The following is a 24,428-nucleotide window of genomic DNA, read 5'->3' as shown; positions in this document are numbered from 1 at the left end:
AGCATTAAAAAAAAATACATTCCTTGCTAGCGGTGAATGCATGCTGGGTAAATCTAATAGGTCTTCCGCTACTGTCAATTTAATAACGAGCTGTTTGGTGTAACCGTTTGGAACAGGTTTTGAATTAAACATGTGTAATTAAACAGATACACATGATCACATGTTCTTATTGTTGTTTTTAGTTTTTTCTATGACATATATATATATATATATATGATCATTTTTAGAGTTGGACATTTTTGCAACGTCATTCGCATATTTCGGTAGCTGCAAAATTTACCCTTTATAAAAGTAATGGTAACTTTTGTTCTACTTGACGTAACCGAAAACCCAAATACACAGTCTGAAGCCTCCCTGTTTAGCAGCGCTTCCATATAAGCATTTTTTCAAAGTTTTTAAAAAAAATCTTTTTATAGAAAGCTCGTTTTATCCAGGCTAATTCGGGTATCTAGCTAATGCTGACTTTATTTTAATTAAAGTCAACAGCAATAATTTTTTGGAGAACAAGTCTATCGCATTACACTTATGTATGTTTTAACCCAGAGAAGCATAAACATAATTAATAACCTAGGGATGTGTTTATTTAACTATGTTATTAGTATTGCTAGTATGAAGAAATATTATAATAGACTTTGCCTAAAGAAGTCACTAAGTTTTTCAACATTTTCATTTAAACTTAACTTCCTTTTATTTACTTCCCGTCTTCTTTGTGCAGCGTTACTCACAACATTTCACACTAAACTGCATTCTGCATTTTATTTCCATGCACATCATTCAGATCATATCCCCCCGTCCACACCCCCCTGCATGCTAACATGCTTACTGTACCTACTCCTGTTGCATCATTTTATTCCCCCCCTGCTTCCTGCATTAAAGATTTCCTTCCTGCTGTGCTGTTCCTCTCTTTCTCTCTTTCTCTCTCTCTCTCTGTCTATATTTATGTTTGTGTCAGAGTGAATCTGAGCCCGTAATGGCATTTGAAATAGACACAAACACCAACACTATAAAGAAAAGGCCAAGTCCTCAGAAGCAGGTGAAAAAATCTGATTCCTTCACCTATACACACATGTGTGTGCACGCATATAAACACTTTTTTCTTTTCTCTCCTTTGATTTCCTCTGTAGTTTTCTTGCCTAGATGTCTGTCCAGGCTGTTTCTAAATATTTTTGCAACACTGAAATGGGATTAAAAGTGAAAAATAATGTGTTGATCATTTACCGTGAAATTCAAATTGATCTTAACTTTTTCTCGCCCATAAAAAAAATCAATGAATATCACAGCAGGGGGAAGATCACGCCTCGCTGTCCTCGAACGGTAAGAGTTTTAAAACAGTCTCTGTTTTATCTTTTTGAATAACCCCGATCAATACATCTCTCTGACTGCTTACTCCGTGTCTCAAACAGCTCTTGCTGTCCCGACCTCCTGCCGCGGAGCCACGTCGCGTCCAGAGAGTTTCCTGTACCGCCTCAGTCAGAGGGAGGAGAAGAAACGAGGTAAAGCCTGCACCTGCTCACTGACGCTTCTGCAGTCCAGCAGTGGGAGGATACAGGAAGATATTCATCTGTTTATAAAAACTATTTAACTTTAAATTGTATTTTTTTGTCTGTTTCCAAATTTTATCATCAGAGCAGTTGCTTTCAGTACATAAAATCTTAAAAATATAAATATTTATAAGAAAAAAAAAGGAATGACACTAAAGTTTTTAAACAATTTGTGTGGCTGTTTGTAAAAATAAAAAAATCAATCTTACTATTTTCCTCTTTCCCCCCTTTTTTCCAATCACTAAAAAGTTGTTTATTAACTATTATTTTTTATTATATAACTTTCATATCTTTTGCTTTTTCCCCTCCATTTGTTAAGTATATTTTTAAATAAATAAATAAATAAATAAATAAATAAAAGGATTTAAAAGTATGCAAGAAAGAATAAAGAAATAAGTTCAGGAATGATTTTATTAAGTAAGATGTATGTAAAAAACATATATTTCAAAAATATAAATAATAATGAAAAAAATGTGTATATAAAAACTAAACATCTACTTTATAAAAAAGGATATTGATGATTACATACAAACAAATGACATTTATCAGACTAACTTAAGAATAAATAATTTTTTTGATTTATTAAAAATATATTTTATTGGCCTTTTTTTTATTTGACAATTTTTTCGAGAGTTTATAAGAAACTGATAGGGTATTTTGTATGTAATGTGATTTCCTTTTTTTACAGGAAAAATAAATGACATGGTAAGATGACTGGTTACTGTGTGTGTTTGTGTGTGCGTGTGTGTGCGTGTGTGTAGGAGAGTCGAGAGCTGGGAGGTCGGAGCAGGATGACGTGACTCCAACACCATCACCAGCTCCAGCACTCACAGGAGAAGAAGCTGAACTGGTGGAACAGCTCAGAAAGGTTCTCCATCAGCTTCTAACCAGAAAAGCATATGTCAATTTATAGCATAAACACAACCTTTATTATCTTCACGCACACCATACACACGCTCTCTCAAACTTCCTGCTTATTTTTTTTTTTTAACATCTGTATTTTATTCATCTTCTCTTTATAGCTGCTCTTTTGTTCACAAACAGCATCACTTCCACACAAAGTTAAACAATCACTTCCTCTCGTGTTGTGGACCTGCTGGTATTTAAGGCCATCATTCAGTTACCAGTTGCATAGAATGACCAGTCACATAAAACAGATTTTATTAACCAGCTGTATTATTTACACCTTTGTACGTTTAATTTTCAGCTTTGTAGCAAAGCGAGCTAGCTAACATGTATAACCTGATACGAATACAGTGTTGAAGTACACCGTTATCTCTGTGCGTTCGATTTGCAGAGGTGCCTCCATGTTTTTTGTTAGTCACAAGCTGGTAAGCAGACTTTGACGAGAGATTTATATTTCCCTGTTTAGAGTTGGTGAATTAGCCGTATAGGTTTATCAAGTGATGTGCATGTGTTGATCTAAAGTTGACATGTGTTACTGCTGATGCTGTAAAGTTAGTTTGGCTGCTCCAGTCACTTGGAATTTTAAAGGTCACATATACTCCTTTTTTAAAATGTTTGTGTTAATCTTCTGTAGCTATAAATGAACCGCCCTCGAATGCCCCTTTAAGGAAATGCATTCTCCTAACCAATCAGAACGAAGAGACAGGAAACACCCATGTTCAGAACCTTCTCAGGGTTTTCCCATCTATATTTCTAATTAATTAATAAGAGAAAAAATATTTACACTAGAGTAGTTTGCTTAAAAGCTTAATTTGTAATTTCTTCCAACCACAGAACATTGAGTCTCGGCTAAAAGTTTCGTTGCCTAATGACCTGGGGGCGGCGCTAACAGATGGGGTGGTGCTGTGCCATCTCGCCAATCATGTGCGGCCTCGCTCGGTCCCCAGCATCCACGTGCCGTCACCTGCAGTGGTCAGTAATGCTGTATGTTTTTTTTTCTTTCTTTTCCTCCATTTTTTGTCTGTGGATGTTTAACAGTATTTTTTTCTTTTCAGCCCAAGCTGACTATGGCTAAATGTCGACGGAACGTTGAGAACTTCTTGGAGGCGTGTCGTAAAATCGGTGTTCCTCAGGTAAGTTTAAAAAAATACATAATAATAAAATAATGGTTCTGTAAACAACATCAGAACACTGAGGTTCCAGAGGATAAAAAGAAACTGAGCAGTGTATTTGAAGGGGCGAATTATTGATCCTGAACCTGTGCGGCTTACAAATCTGTTAATCAAGTTAACAAAGCTAGCCAGCTAGTCTTCTCATTTATTCGTGTATTTGAAGGTCACAGTTCAATTTGTATCTCATTAATCTTTCAGAAATTTAGGTGGTAAAGTTTGCTAAAGTTTTTTGACTTCATACAGAATTTCATATGAAGAAAATTTTATACAGATTCATTAATTAACCTAGAATTAGCTAGTTCTATTTCACTTCAGAGGCTTAAAGTCATGATTTTCTTATTTTTGTAGCTGGTTCTTCTTTAAGAATTTCTTTTTATTCTGCTAAAGGATTTATCTCGTAGCTTTTTATATTGTGCTTAGTATTTTTATTCATCTTAATTTAGTTTATTTTTTCTACTCAACATTTCATATTATATGTGGATAATAAAGATGATAAATGAGAAATGTACTTCCGGAACCAAAGTTTTGCTGATTTTAAATGAATTGGGTAGTGTTTTACTGTAGATCTACTTTCTTAGAAGCTTAATTCTTTTCTCTTCTCACGTTTGTAAAATCTTGTTCTTTCTTTTTTGTAATTGCTCTTCTAATAAACCTCGTTAATCTTATCATGCTTTAATGCTCCAGCGCTAATGTAGCTCAAATATTAACGCTCTCTTTTTCTCTCCCTTTTCATCTCCTATAACATTTTTTACCTTTTTTTCATTTTCAATGCTTTATTTTCTCATGCTTTATTATTTTTTTCATAACTACTCCCCCTGCATGTTTCCATAACTCCTCCCCCTATACATAACTGCACTGAAGGGACGTCTGTGTTCAGTTGGTGAGGTGTTGGAGGGCAAAGCTCTCTGTTTATACAGGCTGATTGAAGCTTTGCTCTCACTAGCGCCCCCTATGCGTCCATCTCCTCCAGCACATCTGGCTGGCTTTGCGCTCTTTTACCTGTCCTTCATGTCTATATTGTGTGCTCTCTACTGCCACCTGGTGCCATGTTTCTAATCAGCGCTCATACACATACAGTGTGTGTCTTCTGCACTGAAACAAAATGTTTAATATCTGCACTAATAAACAAGACAATCATCAGCTTGTTCCTGCGAAGGCCATAAAGTCCCTACCTTTAAATTCAGGGTATGACCTCTCATGTAATTATCTAATGATCATGGCCCACATGATCAGTTTGAATAGCACAACAGTTTAGTAGATAACTGACTAGAATGATAAACAGCACAAGCTAATGGTTACATTATTGTCTGAGTTCTCAACCAAGAATATTTTTTAACATTAGTTTGTTCATGTCTTTAAACAAGATTCAAATTTTTTCTTTACTAATAACCAACATTAACACTAAAACACAAATCAGGTATCTGTCCAGTTTGGTAGCAACATCGCCCATTTGGAATGTTAGTTATGTGCATTTAGTTCTCATTTGGTCTCGGTGTGAGTAAAGCAGAGATAGTTCGGCCTTCAAGCCGAAAATTAATCTGAGAACAAATCCATAGAAATAAACCCACCAATTTTAACACTGATTAATTTTTTTTTTCCCCTAGTTAGCTTTAGAAGCTTTACATAGCTTCTAGTATTTCCCAGAAGAAATTTAAAAAAGGCTGTGCAGGCTACGCCCACAAAGAGCAAATTACAAGCAACTTGTTACTTTCTAGTGTAAACCTAGAATACAAGTTCAAATTTATGTTTAATTTATTAATGTAATCATCTTTTAAAAAAATAAGTTGTGTTAGTTTCTAGTGGTTGATGGTGTGGGCGGGGAAAACGGTTCTTGTTTGTAGACTCAGACTTGTTTGTAAACCTCTCAGTACCTAAAGGAAGTAGCCATGTATTTTTAAAACTAAGTGCCCCTGTTCACATCTAAACATTTTTACAATCTCCTTCCAAAGAGTGGATTTGCTGAAATCTTGGCTGAGAAATGCTGCTGTTATTCCTGAGCTTCTTATTGGCTGCTTTTAGTGGTGCACATTTGCCAGTATACAGTAGTGATTGTTTTTAATCTGCAATAATGTATTCTGGGTCTCAGGGTTGAGAAAATGAGGCCTTTTGTTAATAAAAAGGATTGTTGAAATAGATAATCTGTAACTTTGTAAGTTAATTAGATAGCTAGAACATAGCTTACCGAAATAAATAAGTGTTTTTGTATGGGAGATGATCTAAGATCATATGATGATGGGGTACTATAGTTTAAACCAGTGTTTTCCCCTTTGCCATTACAGGCTTCACTTGACCGCCCAGTCACAAGTTTTGGCCTTACTACCATACTATGCTCTTGCAGGTTGTTGACCCCGCATGATGGCTCCATGTTGCTATTGCATGCGAGCTTGACCTGGTCACAAGAGTGATCCAGTCACTTGATGTTTATCCGTGAACACCATTTTTTGGTCTAGCTTCACTTGTAATCTTGCTCGTGATGAGCCCACAATATGGCTTTAGATTACCATTTTGGGCTGAGCTCTACTGTCCAGTCACCAGACACTTGCCTGTGCACACCACATTATTCATCTCGCAGGTGGTTGACCCTGTGGCTTCATGTTGCCATTACAGGCTGAGCTCAGCTAAGTTTAAAAGACACTTGTCTGTTTAGACCACCCCTTATACTGGCTCAACTCTTAGTCTTGTAGGTCACAGAGCTTACATGATGGCTCAGTGACACTTCCGATAGGTTACAAAAGTATCCCGCTCACCACCACCTGGCTCAGGTCCACCCTAAATCTTGCAGGCATTGTGGCCACCACATTGCTATTTCAGGTTGAGGTTGAGCAATTTACATACGTGGCCTGGTAATTTGACACCAGTGAACACCACCCCAAGGACTAGCTCCAACCATTTTATTTTGCAGGTTGTGAACCAACAAGATGGGAAGATTTCTGGTCAAGCCTGACCTGGTTATGTAAGTGACCCAGTCATCAGGCTGTAACCCTAATCCACTTTTGTTGGGCATTGATTTGGAAACTTTTGTGGGCCATGTGTTTGGACTCTTTGAGGAAACCCGAGTACCCAGAGGAAACCCATCAAGCAGGGAGAACATGCAAATCAAACTCTAACCTTGGAAGTGTGAGGCCACCGTGCTCCCACTTGTCAAATTTCCCCTCTTAGATCTGTTGATCAAAGGTGGCCCCTACTGTGAGCGTAGAGTACCCTGTTCCTGAGTTTCACAGAAGTATAACTTCTAACTATTGCAGGATTAAGGTTGCTGTACTGGTCTGTGGTGTTAACGCAAGAGCTCAGTTTGTGGCTGAAATAGATAGACAGACATTTTATTGATTACGAGGAAAATTCCATTAATGGTCTGTTGCTCAGTCAGGCTACATGGCTATAGGGTCTTGAGTACAGGTTGTGCAAATGAGGTTCCTGTGCAGAGATGCAGGGCTTACTCTCTGATATTTGGAGACGTTCGACAATCTGGGAACAACTTGTTTCTGCTGTTCCTTGAGGTAGTCAGGGATCTTTACAAGTCTTTACTTTGTTTGCATGTTCCAGTGCTCTGAGACTCCAGAGCAGACCCAGGACCCACTGGAAATAGGATGTTGGGATGAGGGGTCTGGACTAAACCTCTCAGCCTGGGTACCACCGTCAATCTCTAGTGTATAAAGCTAATCGCGTTCCTTAAGTATTTTAATGCAGTAAAAGGAAATTTGACTTAAAAGATCACTTAAAGGGAGCTATGTTTGGGAACCACTGGTTTAAACAACTTAAGTCAGTATTTGTGTGTGTGTGGGGTTCTTCACACTGTTGCCTAATGTTCTGATAATCATTTAAGTTTATCACTCTTCCAAATTTTTTACAATAAAATTGAATCCTCGTCCTTCAAAGGTTTCTGGCTCCTTTGCTGCTTTGTTACTCCAGTGTTATTCATCCTAATCTCTCTCCACTTCTTCTGTCACTCCAACCTGGTCACTCTTAAACTTCATCAAGCATCAACATTTAAAGTGGCTACATTTTAAAGCACAAATTCAAACTTGCAGCAATTAACTTGAATGAAACAGAAGGAGACTTAAACGTGAGAGAACGTCTAAGTAAATCTATAAACTTTTGCATTCTCCTGTAGAGTTTAGGAGTATTTGGGGAAGTGTAAAGAAATGCTAAACATTCAGGTGTTAAACTTGCCTATCTGACTCTGCTATTTGTACAAACCTTTAAAAGTAAGTTTGTTTGTTTGTTTAAAATGCTCTGCATTTTAGTATTACTACTCAGGTACGCAAGCCACTGGATGCAGTGCCGGTCCCAAGCCCAGATAAAATGGGAGGGTTGCGTCAGGAAGGACATCCTGTGTAAAACCCATGGCAAGCTTGTATGTGCGGACCGGATGGTCCGCTGTGGCGACCCCTTACCGGGAACAGCCGAAAGACTAACAACAACTAGAGTATGCCAAAAGCACTAAATAAAACCTTAGATAAAATAATCAACACATGCATCTAGAAATTTTCAAAGTCATAGATGTTTTGTACTCTTTGTTAGTAAGTGCCCCTCTCGAAGCCCCGCCCTTCCACCATGTTTCAGTGTCAGTTCATCTTGATTCTCCGAAAAAAACATTGTTTCTGTCTAAATTTATTGATGGAGTTTAACATCCACACTAAGCCTTCCGATCTAGCTGTGTTCAGAGTAAACGTGTGGAAATTTTATTTATGATGTAAAACAAACACACACACACCGTGATCTAGTGGAGAGATTTTAGGTTAAAAACACTGAGTGTTCTTTCTTCTTCCACTCTTCTAGTCTGCTTTTCCTCATTTGGTTTTTCCGCACATTCATGGCTGTTTTCTCCCCCATTTATCTCTCAATCCAGACTAAACTTTATTCATTTTTCAGTTTTATTCTTATGTTAGACATGCTTCATTTTTTTTATTATACCATTGTTTATCATTAATTTTTTCATTATTTCGTTATCCATTGACAAACCCCTTTTTTCCCTTTTATTTTGTTTCCAACCCCCCCATCCCCCCCTCTCTCTTCATTCATGCTGAACCCCAGAGTCAGCTCTGTCTCCCGCTCCACATCCTGGAGGAGAAAGGTTTGGAGCAGGTTGCGGGAACTGTGCGCGCCCTGCTCGAACTGGCGCCCCCGAAAAACATTACGTCACCAACCACCAGCTCTGCCCTCTCCATGTAGGGTTGCCTGTCTCTGGTGGACGGGGCACAGATGGGGCCAGTGTAAAACATTTGTCCTTTCCAGTGCTTAATATATGGACTAAAGCAAGAGACTGTGACTGCATTCAGCTTTGAACTGAAAACTGTCCATCCTCTGTAATGTGTAGAGATGCAAAGAAGAAGAGCGATTGCAGTGTGGAAAAGAGGAGAGAAGATGCTGATAATTCATCATGACTTTAAGAGATACAAAACCAGCGCTCACTCCATAGTTACAGAGATTCTTCTCTCTTTTCTTTTTCTGTCACATCATTTTTGCACCTATTTTTATTATTATTATTATTATTAGTAATAATATTATTATTATTAATTACTACATCACGGCTGACTCTGGGAAGTCAGATCTGAATAATCATAATGGCTGTCCAAGTTTCACTTGTTGGATCAGAAGACGGTTTAAGTGAATCACACTAACTCACTTGTTGAGCAAAGCTATAAAAGCCCGACCTCTTATTTTAGAGAACGTGCACGTTGCACAAAGGTTTAACCGAAATGTTTGTACATAGCCACAGGGTGACGCTGTTTCCCAAAGACTATGAACAACCGCTGTGCTAAATATAGAAACAACTTCATTATAGTTTATAAATAATTCATAGTTTATTGAAATAAAGCAAGGCACTATTTATGACCTGGACTTTTAGGGGATTAGAGTTAAAAACAAATAAACAAAAATAAAAAAATAACTTTGTTAAATATCAAAATACATTTTCTTTAGATGTACAGCCTTGTTTCTAGATCAGTTTTAAATACAGCATGCACATCATGTGGGAGAATTTGGGGGGAAACGTTGCTATTCCAGATGTAATTTTAATATAATACTAGCTAGCTTTAAATCTTCACCAAACTGAAATATATAAACTAAAATGTCAATTTAGAGTTTGGTCATAAGTCTTTGTCAGAACTTTATGCAAGTGCCTGTTTTTCCCCCTTTCCATATGATGTGGATGCATTAAAATGTGAAACGTTAGTGAAAGAGTTTGCAGGAGGTGCAAGTGTTACTTTAATGCTCTCTTTTGTGTAACACATCATGCATGAACGAGTTACTAAATATAACGAGGGGAAAGGGAAGGTTTAAAAGGGGACGGGGCTAGAATAGAGACGCACACATGGTGCTAGATGCTAAGGCTGTAGTCACCACTTGCATGGCTTGCTTATCTGTGATTCTGTGATCAGTAGCTGTACGTTTGTGGGTTGTTTTTTTTTATTATTATTATTGTTTTTTTTTTTTTTTAATGGAAGTCCATTTCCCCAGGGAAAATATCAGCACGGCTGTGATGAGGTAGTAGGTGCGAGGTGTGTAACAACCTCAAGTGTGAGATTGCTTTTAAACAGTTCTACAAACACCATTTATTCAGCACAGTATGATTTGTTTGTTTATTTAACCAGTTGTTTTGCTTCATCCACACATATCCTTCTGCACCTGGCAGAACTAACTGAACACAACTGGTGGAGCCAGACCATGGCGGGCGGTTCTGAGAAATATCAGCTCAATTAACTTGCGGGTTCTAAGGTCGAATCTCAAATAGCATTAAATGGAAAGCTAGTGTGCTGTGTAGGGAGTAAAATCCATCGTCCCGCGCACCAAATCGTGAACTTGATCAGAGGTTAGAGAGGGATTTTATGTTTGTAAATTATATCATATTTAGGATTCCTTGTTTTAGTAGCTAGTTATCTTTGTAGCTTTAAATAAAGGAACACTGATGGGTTAAATGTGTTTCGGATCGACTTAGAAGTGATTACGACATATTGGTTAAGACGACATAACGTTATCAGATGTGTGTTTTTACTGAAAGTGCTTCTGTGACTGGTTGTAAATGTGGGTTTAGTCAGACAGCTGCTCTCTCCTCAGTACTGCGGACCGTACAGACCTACTCTCACCCACGCTGAGACACACAGTTAGTGTCATTAACCACTGGACAACACCTGGGACACGCCCACTCATACATATAGTTATACATATAGGCATTACTCAACTGTTGTAAAATATGTTTCTTGTTGCTGCAGTATGTGAAAATTTTGACATATCAAAATGCTTTATCAAATTTCACAGATTGACTTTGCTCAAAGTTTTAAAGGGTCTCAAAATCCTGACATTTTTTTTAATTCTTACTCATTACTCAATTCTTACTTATTTTACTCATGATTATTTACATCAAATTTCTAAATCCATAAAATAAAATTTAAATTTCTAAATTGTTAGAATCTCAGCTTTCTTATGTTCACCTGCTTAAAAATTCTGATCTATGATGCTGAACGGGACACCCAATTCTGGCAGTTCTGATCCTTAAATTAAATTCAACATAAAATCTTATTTTGGTGTAGTGCGTAAAATAAGTGAGAATTCTATATAAATTATGTCAGAACTTTGAGTCATCACTTTACAATTTCAGATCATCAATCATAAATTAGTCTTCAGATTATGTGATTTAATTCTGATGATAAAGTCAGAATTCTAAAATAATTAGTTAGAATTCTGAAATTTTAGTTAGAATTTTGAGATTAGTAAAGAATATTTACACGTAAAAATTTGTGGTAAAATAAATTTAGAAATAAAGTGTCAGAATTTTAAGTAAAAAAAAAGGAAAACGTGAAAAAAAAAATCTTAAAAGTTGAAATCTTAAGATTTAAACTTTTGAGTTTAGAGAATGAATAGTTGGATAAAGTAAAAAATTTAGTTTTAAAGTCAATCCTATAATTAAAAGTCAGAACTTTGACATACTGCTGCCACATATATTTTCTGACAGTCCCCAAACCCCCCCACCCCCCCCCCCCCCCCCCCCCTCCCTTGAGGAAATGGATTTCAGTATATATATTTTTTTGTAAACTTCTCGAAGGCCGTCGTCTTCGCTGCTGAGTGAAAAATGAAAACGCTGACACAGCATTGCACCTTGGCTGGGTATCTGGGGTGTTTGGTGCTTTGATAAGAAAGTTAACGAAAGCGGAAACCATGAGAATGATTTCAGTTTGTCACAACAGGAGGCGCAGTTAATGGTGAATAACGTAGCGGTTTAGGTCAGTGCACTAAAACTTGCCCGGAATTCTTTATAAAGAAATATAAAATGTAATAAATAAAATAGTAATAAAATGTTTGATATGCATATAAAACCTTTTATTTTAAAATTTTTAACTTGCTTTTTTAGACCCTGGTGTTTTAAAGAGGGAAGTTAAAAAATAAATATAATATAGATTTTTTTGTATTATTTTTTTTATATATAATTATTTGTTTTATTTTGACCTAGGGTTATTCCCCAGCAGAAATGATGTCGACCCTTCTGCAGGGTTTTCTCCTGCGTGTCTGTACAGTAAATTAATACATTCCATACGTTTACAAGTATGTACCGCTGACCACACACATACACATACACTTCATGCACTACATATTTCAATCAGACTGCATGGATTTCTTTTATTTTTATTTTTCAATTGTCCCATTAAAGCTTTTACTGTAATGTTACAAAAGTGGTAAAATATTAAGTATTTTCTGAACATTTGGATTTATTATAAAATGAATTAATAAAGTTCCCATTTTGCCACGTCTGTTTTTTGTCCTTTTTTTTTCATCACTTCTTCACTTTCTTGTGATCGTTTTTCTGCCTGGGTGTCTGTGACTTTTTAAAGGGACTGAGAATCTGCAGAAAAATAACATTTAGTACATGTTAAGTTCAAAGCGGTTGTGGATTCCATAACCTCCAGAATTATTGACACCCTTCTCAAAAAAGATCTAAAATATTCATCACTGCACATGGTACTCTGTTTAAGATTCAAATGTGGTGTATTTGAACAAGGTTGTCAGAATGAATTAGTAAGATTTTAGAAGTTGTAGCTATACATTCTATGACAATAATAAATACTTAAAACTATTTCAAGGAAAAGATGTAGTTGAAATACAAAAATACTGTTGTATGTTGGATTTTTTTTTCAGACAAAATTCACGAATTATTCAAGACTTTAGTCCTATAATAGAATCTGCAACTTCAATTTTTTTAAATTTAAATATAACATGGTGTGACTATCTTTAACAGCCTGTCTTTTTGAGGGGTGCCAGTATTTTTCTCCCAAATAATACAGTTGTTAATTTGTATATGGATTCAAAAATAAAATGTAATAATTATTAGCCAAAGGTTTTGCTAGACTATGTACAAGCATTATGTAGCTGTGGTTAATCAAATAAAGTACTCCAAGTGAATTAACACCACCAAACCATCCAGATCAATTCCAAGTAGTAATTTTAACCTTTTTTATTAGCTAGCTCTGTAAGCCTTTGAGGTATTGTTTATTGGTTTATTTACTTTTAAATTTTTTTACAGTGGTAAGTCAGTTAACGTATTTCTATTGTTATTATTATTGGTGGGTAGTTGCGTTTTGTGCAAGATTTAGTGGAGACATGAGTCTCGTTTCATTCCAAAGTGTACTTCCCTGTGTGCTCCCTACTCCCTGCTCCGTTTGCAGGGAATGTCAGTAATGGGAACTTCCCTCCTTTGAGGCTGATCAGAATGCACCTCTAGCACTATGTGTCCCAAGAATGGGATGGTAGCAAAAAGAAAAGGGAGCTGCCTTCAGTTTGTTTTTTAAAGCAAGAGGAATCATAAATTAAGGTTAAATGAGGTTTATTGTTTATTTATTTCATATTTTACTTTATTTACAGGACTTTTCTAAATGCTTTGATTTTTATATACAAAAATATGATTATAGTGTTGGAAATTGGTAATGTTGGTAATATTTTTGGGATTATCTGCATTTCAATTATTTTCTATGGAAAAATGTTTTTCGTAATACAAGATTTTACCTCAGGAACTCGTCTCCGGAGGGGATTAAAGTTGTATGCTGAGGTACCACTGTATTTCTTTTCAAAGATATAATACAAAAAAAAAAAAATCCTTTCTCTGCAGAAAAGCAAATAAACACATTTGTCACATCCTAAATGAAAATAAGAAGTGTGCATTTTGGCAGTGTAGTGCACACTTCTTCACAAAGCCCTGATATAAAATTCTGTATGTCTGAAGCCCTTGAAGTTCTGATCCATGATTTTACTTACAGTAAGTGTTTACATACAGTATCACGCGCCGCTTTTATCATGCAGTTACACGCACTGTCCACAAGAGGGAAACCGTGTTTAATCACGTTTCCCAACCGATTTGGAACACACTTAAAATGGCTGCTGAATGAGTTTCATCCCCACGAGATTGCTAATTCCAAGTAGTATATTACGTATGACGAAAGCACGTCTATTCTATTTATTGTTGTGCCTATGAAGTGTGTAGCGTTCTTGCCGCCACTTTGGACGTGTTCCAAATCGTTTGGGAATGTTTGTACAGGAAACGTGACCCTCTTGTGGCCACTGCGTGTAACTGCATGAGAAAAAACGGTTATGACTTAACGTTACCCTCTTGTGGCCACTGTGTGTAACTGCATGAGAAAAAACGGTTGACCTAACGTTTCCCTCTTGTGGCCACTGCGTGTAACTGCATGAGGAAAACTGCTACGACTCACCATTAACCCTTTTGTGTACGCGGCATGAAACTGCATGCGATCAATAAATATAAAAATGCTAATTGTAACAAACACACAAAATATTATGCTGCACTTATTATTTTTATAAGGAATTTAGACAAATTTTTGTTGATCTTTTCTTAAGATCTAATTTTTATTATAGTCAAAACTTACCAAGTAAATTATGGTACCAGCAGGTAGGCCTACTACTGTTTTGGAAATATATAATCATAATTATACTCTGCATGAACCATCTATAACAGTTAATAATAGTGTATGTCCAGAGGTAACATTCTCAGAGGCACAGAAATAAAGCTACCATATTGTTGTGGAACCATGATGGGTATGTTTATTGTGCCCTATTACGGTCTTATTATAAATATTTGAAGAGTTAAAGTTAAGCAAAATTGTGGTATTTAGTCATTAAAAAGTTAGATATTAAATGAATAAATAGAGATTATATTCAGTTTATAGAGCTTTATTATAAAGCTTAAAAGTAAAAATTTTAATTTGGTTTATTCAGGTAAAAATGTTCTAATATTTGACACAAGCTTGAAATCTCTGCTGTATAAATAAAGCTCCTCATGTCCATGTACAATCATGTTTTTTTAGCTGTGTTTTGTGTCATTTAAGCAAGTCTAAAAGCCATGTGGTAAATATGTTCTTTATAGATGTCTTCAACCCTTAGAGTAATTAAGAGTAACACAACATATAAATATCAGGCTAAAGATGTGGTTTAACGTGGCACAGTGGTGTAGTGGTTAGCACTGTCACCTTGCACCTTCAGGGTCCAGGTTTGATTCCCAGCCAGGCTGAATAAACTGAATAAACCAGTTTCTTCGAAAGATATGCAGATAAGGCTAATTGGCATTCCCAAATTGCCTGTATTGTGTGAGTGTGTGTGTGTGCCCTGCAATGGATTGGCACCCTGTCCACCCTGTGTACCCCGCCTCGTGTCCTAAGTTTCCTGGGATAGACTTCAGGCCCCCCATGACCCTGAATACAGGATAAAGTGGTGTAGACGACAACTGTGAGAGAGGTGCGGTTTAAAGTTGAGACAACTTTGGAAACAGAAAAAGATTAATAAAAACACAGTGTGCAAAAACTTAAGAGTAAAACATTTGGAAATGGGGGCAGTTACAGGAAATGAATCAAGTGGAGTTAATGTTTTTACCCCCAAAAACAGCACATCATGAATAATTCAATCATTGTAAACCAAACCTTTTTTTTTTTTTAAGAAAAAACTGATTCTATATATACATTTTATATGCATATAAAAAAATACATTTATATAAAAATTAAACGGTGCTCCTACGGACATAAAGGGAACATAATATACTACACATCGCTGCCATAATTACATTTAAATTTAAAAAAGGCATAGATAACAACAATTTTAATGCCCCTCTCTATGTATTAATATTATTTACTCACAGTTGTATTTAACACTGTGCTATATACGAGTCAATTATTAATCATATGTAAAGATCTAATAACACGATCTGTATAAAAGCAAATTCTGTGAAACAACGTGTCATTTTACAGTTTATTTGTATCTTAAAATGACCTATTTTTAAATTTATTATTATTATTATTATTGTTATTATTACTGGCCCATCACATCATGTGTCTCTGGTATGTGTGAGGTTTAATTCGGCCGGCTTTAGGACCCAGGGGACGTCGGCAGTAATCGGCTAAGAGAGCGACACGATATGAAATTAAAACGAAATTAAAACTTTGTCCTTGGCCGTTTTGGGGTGAACGTCATCATCCACTGTTGCTATGACGTCATGGATCTTACGCATTTGTTGCGTCATATTCGAAGCGTCTTATTTCTTTCTTTGTTACTTCTCACTGCAGCACGTGACTGAGCTGCGCTGGTAAACTACAGGAGGTTTTAGATTCACTGCTTTTATTCTTTATATATTTGGGGAATAAAAATCAGCGTCATGGTAAGTACAGGTGGACTTTGAACCAATGTAACATGTAAAGTGTAACTTTTTTGTTATATACAGTATATATTATTACTTAGTTTGGGATAAATTTTATGTTCTTCTGTTTCATGTTACATTTTATTTTTTGCTCCTTAAGGTTTCTGCTTATGCAAAGACCCACAAGATTATATTATGGGAACATTATTTATTGGGGATATTTTTTCTATCAGAACATGCTACACCTAAATTCTCCAATAAATGTTATAATTATCAAAACATGTCTCACTTTATGTTATAGTAAGTACATTTACCTCTGTAGTATTTACCATTTTATTATAGGAATCAGTTCAGTTTGTGACAAGGCAACATCATTTAGCATTTAGAGTTTAATGACATTAGAGTCTAATCCAGATGTTTTTTGTGAAACACAGTCTGATCAGCCATAGGATTATGACCACCTTCCTAATATTGAGTAGGTCCGTTTTGCAACCACAACAGTGATGGCCAGTGTGTACGCAAGTGCTTCTACTGGATCGGACTACACGGGCCAGCCTTCCCTCCCCATGTGCACCAGTGAGCCATGGGTCCTCTAGCCATCACAACCTGGTCCAATTGTCAAAGTCACTCAAATACTTATTTATTTCTGCTTCCAACTCATCAATTAAGAAAAAAGAGGGTTCCCGTTGCTGCCTAATATAATAATGAAATATTACAAATGTAGCTCATGCAGGGTCATGGGTGGCCAAGGCTCACTGATTCACACGGGGAACAAAGTCTGGCCCATGTTGGCCGATCCAGTCGAAGCGCTACTGTATATCAAATTGATGAAAAGGTTAATGCTGGTTGTGAAAGAAACCTACTCAATATTAGGCGGGTGGTCATAATGTTATGGCTGATCAGTCAGTGTATGTTGTGTTCAAGGTTTATATGTCAAGTCTAAACATATAACTTATTAATGATTTAGGGTCCGAAAAAGAAACAAAATGCGAAGGAGACAACTCCAGCTAAGGGAAAGAGCAAGACGGAAGTCCCTGCACCTCCCAAAGATGAAACATGGAGGGCGGAGGTAACGTTTAATTAACATGCAGAACGTGTTATCTTAACTAAATCATCATCTAAATAAAAAAAATATATAGACAGTACCACTGAAAGGTTTGGGCACACCATTTTGTTCAATGTTTTTCCTTTATTTTTTATAGTTTTCAACATCATATATTAATACTGAACACATTGAAGTTATAACAGAACTAATATGGAACTATGTAGTCAACAAAACTGTGTTAAATAATCTGGAATATGTTTTGTAGTTTTGATTATTAAAAGGTAGCCTACTTTTGCATTGATGAGCTTTGCACACCCTTGGCATTCTTTCAGTCAGCCTCATGAGGTCGTCACCTTGAATGGTTTTCCGACAATCTTGAAGGAGTTCCCAGAGGTGTTGAGAACTTGCTGGCTAATTTTCCTTCACTCTCCTGTCAAAATCATCCCAAACCATCTCATTTGGATTTAGATCGGGTAATTGTGGATTCCAGGACATCTAATGCAGCACCCCATCCCTCTTCTTCTTGGACACATAGCTGAGAGGTGTATTTGGGGTCATTGTCCTGTCGGAAAACAAAAGATGACCAAAAAGTCTAAGGGGTTAGAACCAAAAATCTCACATTTTGACTCATCAGACCAAAGGAAGTTTTCCATTGGTAAAATGTCCATTTTTTGTATTTATTGGTCCAGACAGGTTTCTTCTGCTTGTTGGACTTCTGAAGTAATGGTTTCTTTGCCTCAGTTTGACCAAGAAGGCCTGACTCACTCAGTCTGCTCTGAACATTGGATGTTGAAATATGTCTGCTGTTTGAAATCATTTTCTAATCCGATGTGCTGTGAAGTGGCTTTTTGAGGCCAATAAACGTATATTCTAGCAGCAGAGAAATCTCTTGATCTTCTTTTAGTGAGACAGTCTTCATAAAAGCAAGTTTCATCATAGTTTTTGATGGTTTTGGCCACTGCACTTGGGGATATAATCAAGTTATTATTAAGTTCTTGATGTTTTTCGGATTGACTGACTTTCATATCCTAGAAAGTAATGATGGCTTGTCATTTCTTTTTACTTAAATGTGTTTCTTGTCATCATATGAATTTAAATAGTAATTGTGGTAGCACTACTAAGACTATTTACTCTATACCCATTCTTTTCTCTGAACAAGTAATGTCACAAGAATTATAAAGGCAAGAAATATCACAAATTAACTTCTGCCATCATGCATCTGTAAATTGAAAACCATTCCAGGTGACTGCCTCATGACTCCTTTCTGTTTACTACATAATTTCATGTGTGTACGTTCATAGTTCGGATGTCTTTAATATTAATATACAATGTTAATAAAGAAAAAACACTGAAGGAGAAGGTGTGTCCCAATTTTGATGTATTTTGGTAATGTATGTATTTAGTAACCTATAATCACTGAGCACACTGAGATGTGATGAGATCGATATACACACAAGTGCAATACATATGCTGATTTTTAAAATTGATTAATTTTAACACTTTTTTAAAACCCTTTTAACTTATAACAACAGGAATTTTAGAAATTTAGGTTGAGTAGTGCATGCTATAGAGATGGGGAAAAGAGATTCAGTTACCTATCACAATTCTAGTGATTGATTATCGCCACACTGATTACAATATATACAGTATATGCCTGCATTTGAAATGGTTTTGCCATTCCAAATTTATCTTAATATTTAACATTGTAAAACACTAACAAAACAAGTTTGTTTATGTTATTACTTATAATACAGCAGCTGTACAAAGTTGTTTATTTTTGCACTTAACCTAAGAAGATTTTTTATTTGCCTTGCAATTCACCGCTAACGTTGATTCTCCATCAGCTGGAAGGACAAATCGCACAGCTGCAAAAGGAGCTAGAACGGGAGAGCAAAGAACGTAATTATTTCCAGGTCTTAAGAGACAAGAACTACACCTTCTGGGAGATCAGCAAAAAACAGCTAGAGGAGAAAGAAGCTGATCTGAGAAATAGAGACAAGGAAATGGAAGAAGCTGCTGAAAGACGTCAAGCTGAAATCAGGGTATCAGTAATAATGATCAGCATTTCATCAAATTAGACCATTCGTAAAAGGAAACGTCTCCTAAAAACATTCTGGTATCGTATTTTTAATTTTTTCTGTCTTTAGACGTACGATCAGAAGGTGAAAAACTTGCTGTTTAATTTTTTCTGTCTTTAGACGTACGATCAGAAGGTGAAAAACCTGCTGTATGAACAGCAAATTATGATTACTGAGATCAAGACAGAGGGAATGAAGGCCACCAAGCTCCTGGAAGAGGAGTATGCAGAGGTAGAGAAAACACTTGAGAATGACAAGCTCACCCTAAAAGCTGATCTGAAAGAACAGGAGCTCTCCTACGAGAAGTTAATCAAGGACCTGAGACTGGTGAGTGAAAGCTATAACACTGTGCTATCCACCACAAAATATAGGCTAATATCTATCACAAAATTAAAAGTTACAGCAAAGTATTTGTATGGAAAAAAAAACAGAAGCTAATGGGTTTTGCTTTCAACAAAGAAGCGAGTGCAACAGTCAAAGTTCTCAGAAGAACTGCAAAAACTGTACCTTACACAAAGCATTGTCATACCACCTAAGACTTTATTATTATTATTATTTTTTATTAGTGTATATATAATATTTTATTAATTTCTTTTTCTTTTTTTTAAAAAAAAGCATTGCACTGAGACCTTACAGTGTAGTAAGGTAATTACGTTATGTAAAGTTAATAATTAAAGTGAAGCAGTGTCATTGGACCTTAAAATCCCTAACCTGCCTTAAATTATATGATTAAATTGCCATTTCAAAAAAATTTATGGCATTATATTCATGCCACAATCTGAATCACACAGTATTGAAATTTTAAGAGCAGACTAAGCACCCTATGCGAGCGCAGTGTCGTCTTCAACAGCTCAGTTCTGCGTGTCCCGCGTCTCCTGCGTCTCCTGCACGCTCAATATGGCCCAATGTGTTTTCCACGCGTGCCAATCCCAGACACACACTACTTCCAATTGGCTGTTTCTTCTCTAACCAGGTTGCACTGTCGAATTTGTTTAGTGCTTTTCAAAATGGTCATTGTCTCAAAGCAGCTTTACAAAATGAAAAAGAAAATTATAAGAAATTATAATAATGATATTATATATAATTATATTTAAATGAATGGAAATTATATAAGGAAAGCATTGTAAATAAAGTTTTATTTATTTATAATATTATAACAAAATATTCTAATATCACATTTTTTTATTGAATTGGGTATTAGCATACGACTAAAATTAAAATCGGACAATTCGCTGTATCGTTTTACTTATAAATCTTTTTTCACAACGTTTCCATTATGCGGTCGATATTGCAACCTGATTAGAACAGAAACAGCCAATCAGAAGTAGTATGTGTAAGTCTTTGATTGTCCAGTTTTGTGTTAGTTTTGTAACACTGGACAAAGTTGAGCGAGCATACAGGCAAGGATGTCCCGCACGCGCGGAAAACATGTTGAATGCGCAGAGAGACACTGCACGCGCATAGAGTGCTTTGTCTGCTCTCAAAATGTCAAAACTGTGCGCTCAGGATTGGGGGGTGAATATAACGGCATGACATTTAGGCACAAACATTTCTTAATGTGTTAAACATATATATTTTTCTAATAACTAAATAATAATAATAATTCACTATAAAAGTACAAAACCGAAATTATAGATAAACTGTTGGATCAGCTGATGCACCAGAGAAGCATGGAACTTTTATTTTAGATTCAGATTATTCATCATCACTGTCTTGTTAATAGATAACCGTTTATTTCCACAGAGCCAAGACAAGGAGATCGCCAAGCTGAAAAATAAATTGGAGGCCAAAGCTCGAGGTAATGTATCAATAGCATCAGTTTTTGACTCTCCACAAGTCTAAGTGAACATGGACTAATGTAGCGCTGAACCTCAACCTGCTGATGTTTATCTACAGAACTCGAGGCTACTTATGAAAAAAAGTTGCAGGAACAGCAAAAGGCAGAAGACCTCAGGTGCGAGACTGAAATCCATGAGATCAAGCAAAGGAAAAACCTCCATATTGAAACGCTGATGAGGAATCATGAGAAGGCGTTCAATGATTTTAAGAACTACAACACTGATATCGCTCGCACGAACCACAAAGAAATCGATTTGCTGAAGGTATGTTGAGAAGACGTGAGATCTCCCGCTGGCTAGCTTTATATCAAATTTATTTTTAAAATCTATCGAGATTTACTTAAACTATTTGTTTGTTAATAATTGATACGTGGGTGACTGTCTGTCTCTCTGCCTATATGTCTGTTTCATTGGCTTTGACAGCATTGTTAAACACACACTTTGAACTTGAACAATGGAAACTTCTTTTATGACTATAAAAAGCAAGTTTCTTCAAAGTCATTTAGCTTCCATCAGTTGGAACTCCTCACCTGTTTGAATCTCTGTATGAGCTCAGGTGTATTCCAAGGCCTGCGTGTCATTATAACTCTGTCTATATGCAGGAGCAAATGGCTGAAATGAAGGAGAACACTGAGAGGCTGGAGAAGGAGACGGCCACAGTCCTACAACAGAACAAGCATTTGATGGAGTCGCTGCAGAAACCTATGCAAGAATTGTCAGAGCTGCAGAAACAGCTCATCAACTATAATAAAATTAAAGCCTCGCTGGTGGTAAGCATCTGTTGTAATTCGAAAGTTATTGTTTCATTATTACTTAGTGTTTTTTTGATAGGTTTGTAAGAAATGTGAGGAATAACACTGTTGACGATGTGCTGTTATAGGAGAATAATGAATGACCTGGTAGTGTGCTGTTGATGTGCTGTTACTGTGGCCACTATGAAGATGATTGTTTCCCAATAACATCATGTCCTAAAGTGTTTTGTTCCTCTTAGGAAACAAAAACTTAGAATTTATTTTTTTCTATTCCTTAAAGACACTAAACTTTATTAACTATGTAAATGTGGAACAACAAGTTATACCAAGTGCATCAGTATAAACTCGTTATTTACAAAAGCCGTACTGTCAGAGCTGCAGTTTTAGAAAACTAATCAACATCTTCTGACCAATCAGAATTGAGAACTTAACAATTCTGTCACTGTTGGCTAAAATTTACTGAGATATTGTTGTGTTGTGTGTATGTGTGTGTGTGTGTGTGTGTGTGAGTACTAAACAAAAAAATAATTTCTAAGCAATCCCATTTCATTCTTCTGTCAGAGAACAAATGCATATCTCAAAGTGAGAGAGAAAGAGCTGGAGCAAAAGATACTGGAGAACGAAGTGCTGGAGGAGACTTTCAGTAAGGTGAGAGAGAGAGAGAGAATACAGGTTGTCCCCTACTTACAAACAGGTTCCATTCGAGGAGCGTGTTCATAAGGCAAATTTGTTCTGAGAGCCTGTTCCGACAAAGTGAGTCTTATACACCTTTGACGTACTGTACCAATCTAAATCTGTCCTCTTTACCAACACTGCCATCATGTGGCCAAAAATAGTAACCGTGCCTATGGAAATGACTGTTACAGTGAAATTCATTGAAACTGGTGAGGCCGACTCATTTCTCCCGCACACGCAACGCATACAATATACCGGACATTATATATACTTACATTTTATACATTCACTTACACACTGAAAATATTGTATATAATATAAATAAATATTATTTATTAGTAAATATTGATATCTGGTGCACTGCAGTGTATTTTTTTGTACAAAACACGTGAGATACTTCTGCGATTTGTAGGCGATCCGTTCGTATGTGTGGAAATTTGTAACGTGAATGTTCGAAAGCTGGGGACTACCTGTAGTAAATAATTTAAGCCGTGACATTGCACATAATCATTTTGCTCAGAACAGAATCTTCTCTCTCTTATTTCTTGGTCATCAGGTGCAGCAGGAGCACGATGACCTGCAGCAGACCTTTAACAAGGCCATCCAGGAGGTGCATCAGAAAAACAGTGTAAAGAACCTTCTTCTGGGAAGTAAATTAACTGCACTTACTGACACCCTGGAGAAGAAGGAGGAAAAGTGTAATGCCTCACTCCTGCCACCAAATTAGAGGCCAGTGCCAGGAACAAGATCACTCATGAACTCCAGGTACTGCTGATTACTAAACCTGCTCTCTGATTAAGGAAAGTCTAATTTGATTATCTTAAGGACTACTTATGACCCTTACATGTACACCACATGTGCACTTAAAGGTAACACCCCGACAACAAGGAAGAGTAGTGTTTGGTATCTTAAATTCTAAAAGTCTTCATTTAATTTCCATCGAATAGCCTCTCCTGATAGAACATGGTGAATTTACTGACAACACTTCACATGACACAAACAGGAAAGGACGTTACCTGGTGATCTGATTGTGTCAATTCTAGTTAATAATTAAATAAACCCCTAAGGATCCTTAAGCTCTAATTGTTTGCTTTCTTCCTAAGGCGGATAACAACATGCAGAGGACATATGAGGCCAAATTGGAGTCTTACAGCATCTCTATGGATAAACTGCGCTTTAAACAACTAGAAGGGAGCTCAGTGAGATACTTGACAAGGGCCAGATTGTGATAAGTCTGTCGCTAGGAGCTGCGGCTGTGCAGCACATGTGTGTGCAGCAGCCATGCATTCTTAGTACGACCACAACAGTGAGAAAGTTGAAGAGGCAGGCGCTGTCCTTTCAGAAGCATAAGAGAGAATCTGACTGGCCCCCCAGTGGGAATATTGGAGACACATTGGCGCTCCTGTGTTCTGATCTGGCTTGCTGTTGGACCTGAAACAAAACTTCCTAGTGGGACAGGACCTTTCTCAGCTGGTGTAGATATTTGTTTCAGGTTTCAGAGTTGATAACGACATTCTTGAGATTTGCAGAGGTGAAGAGAAAGTGGGGGCGGAAGACCACAGCTGCTGGAACATTGCTGCGGCCCAGTAGTGGCCAAGAAAAGTATGGGCTATAACTATAAGTTTGTTCCTGATTTATCTTGTAAAATGGTGTTGTCTTATTTCTTATTTTTTTATTTATAAAAGGAGTTGTAAATTAAGTCCCAATAAATATATATAAATATTTCCTGCCGATTTCCTGTGGTGACCCTTAACAGGACCTGAATGAAGAACAACTACAATGGTAATTGTGTA

The 24,428-nt window shown here is 36.5% G+C and overlaps 2 protein-coding genes across 4 annotated transcripts in view; both read left to right on the top strand.

The window, feature by feature from the left end:
- Nucleotides 1-10,776, top strand: part of lrch3 (leucine-rich repeats and calponin homology (CH) domain containing 3) — a 30,645-nt gene extending 19,869 nt beyond the window's left edge. For 2 of the 3 annotated variants that reach the window (XM_053500253.1, XM_053500251.1), the window contains exons 15-20: nucleotides 1,281-1,314; nucleotides 1,404-1,493; nucleotides 2,303-2,409; nucleotides 3,282-3,419; nucleotides 3,503-3,580; nucleotides 4,481-7,251. In XM_053500253.1, the coding sequence (XP_053356228.1) occupies nucleotides 1,281-1,314; nucleotides 1,404-1,493; nucleotides 2,303-2,409; nucleotides 3,282-3,419; nucleotides 3,503-3,580; nucleotides 4,481-4,675 (642 nt within the window). In that variant the 3' untranslated portion in view covers nucleotides 4,676-7,251. Of the gene's footprint in view, nucleotides 1-1,280; nucleotides 1,315-1,403; nucleotides 1,494-2,302; nucleotides 2,410-3,281; nucleotides 3,420-3,502; nucleotides 3,581-4,480; nucleotides 7,252-8,653 lie in introns of those variants that run through there. The other variant, XM_053500254.1, reaches the window with a different exon arrangement.
- A 5,411-nt stretch (nucleotides 10,777-16,187) lies between these two features.
- Nucleotides 16,188-24,229, top strand: LOC128528092 (dynein regulatory complex subunit 4-like). The gene is made up of 10 exons (XM_053500844.1): nucleotides 16,188-16,268; nucleotides 17,215-17,316; nucleotides 19,137-19,334; nucleotides 19,491-19,697; nucleotides 21,114-21,168; nucleotides 21,267-21,472; nucleotides 21,811-21,978; nucleotides 22,522-22,608; nucleotides 23,192-23,400; nucleotides 23,739-24,229. Exons 1-9 carry the CDS (start codon nucleotides 16,266-16,268, stop codon nucleotides 23,360-23,362), a joined length of 1,197 nt encoding a protein of 398 aa, XP_053356819.1. The 5' UTR covers nucleotides 16,188-16,265; the 3' UTR covers nucleotides 23,363-23,400; nucleotides 23,739-24,229.
- Nucleotides 24,230-24,428: the final 199 nt, after the last annotated feature.

Source organism: Clarias gariepinus, chromosome 7 (genome assembly GCF_024256425.1).
Source record: "Clarias gariepinus isolate MV-2021 ecotype Netherlands chromosome 7, CGAR_prim_01v2, whole genome shotgun sequence".
In the NCBI taxonomy this organism is placed as follows: domain Eukaryota; kingdom Metazoa; phylum Chordata; class Actinopteri; order Siluriformes; family Clariidae; genus Clarias; species Clarias gariepinus.
This window is presented reverse-complemented; position numbering and strand designations above follow the sequence as displayed.

Excerpts from the sequence above, each read along its gene's own strand:
- LOC128528092 (XM_053500844.1), top strand. Across the intron at positions 19,698-21,113 it reads TAATCAAGGACCTGAGACTG|AGCCAAGACAAGGAGATCGC; the intron begins GTGAGTGAAAGC and ends TTATTTCCACAG. Across the intron at positions 21,169-21,266 it reads ATTGGAGGCCAAAGCTCGAG|AACTCGAGGCTACTTATGAA; the intron begins GTAATGTATCAA and ends GTTTATCTACAG.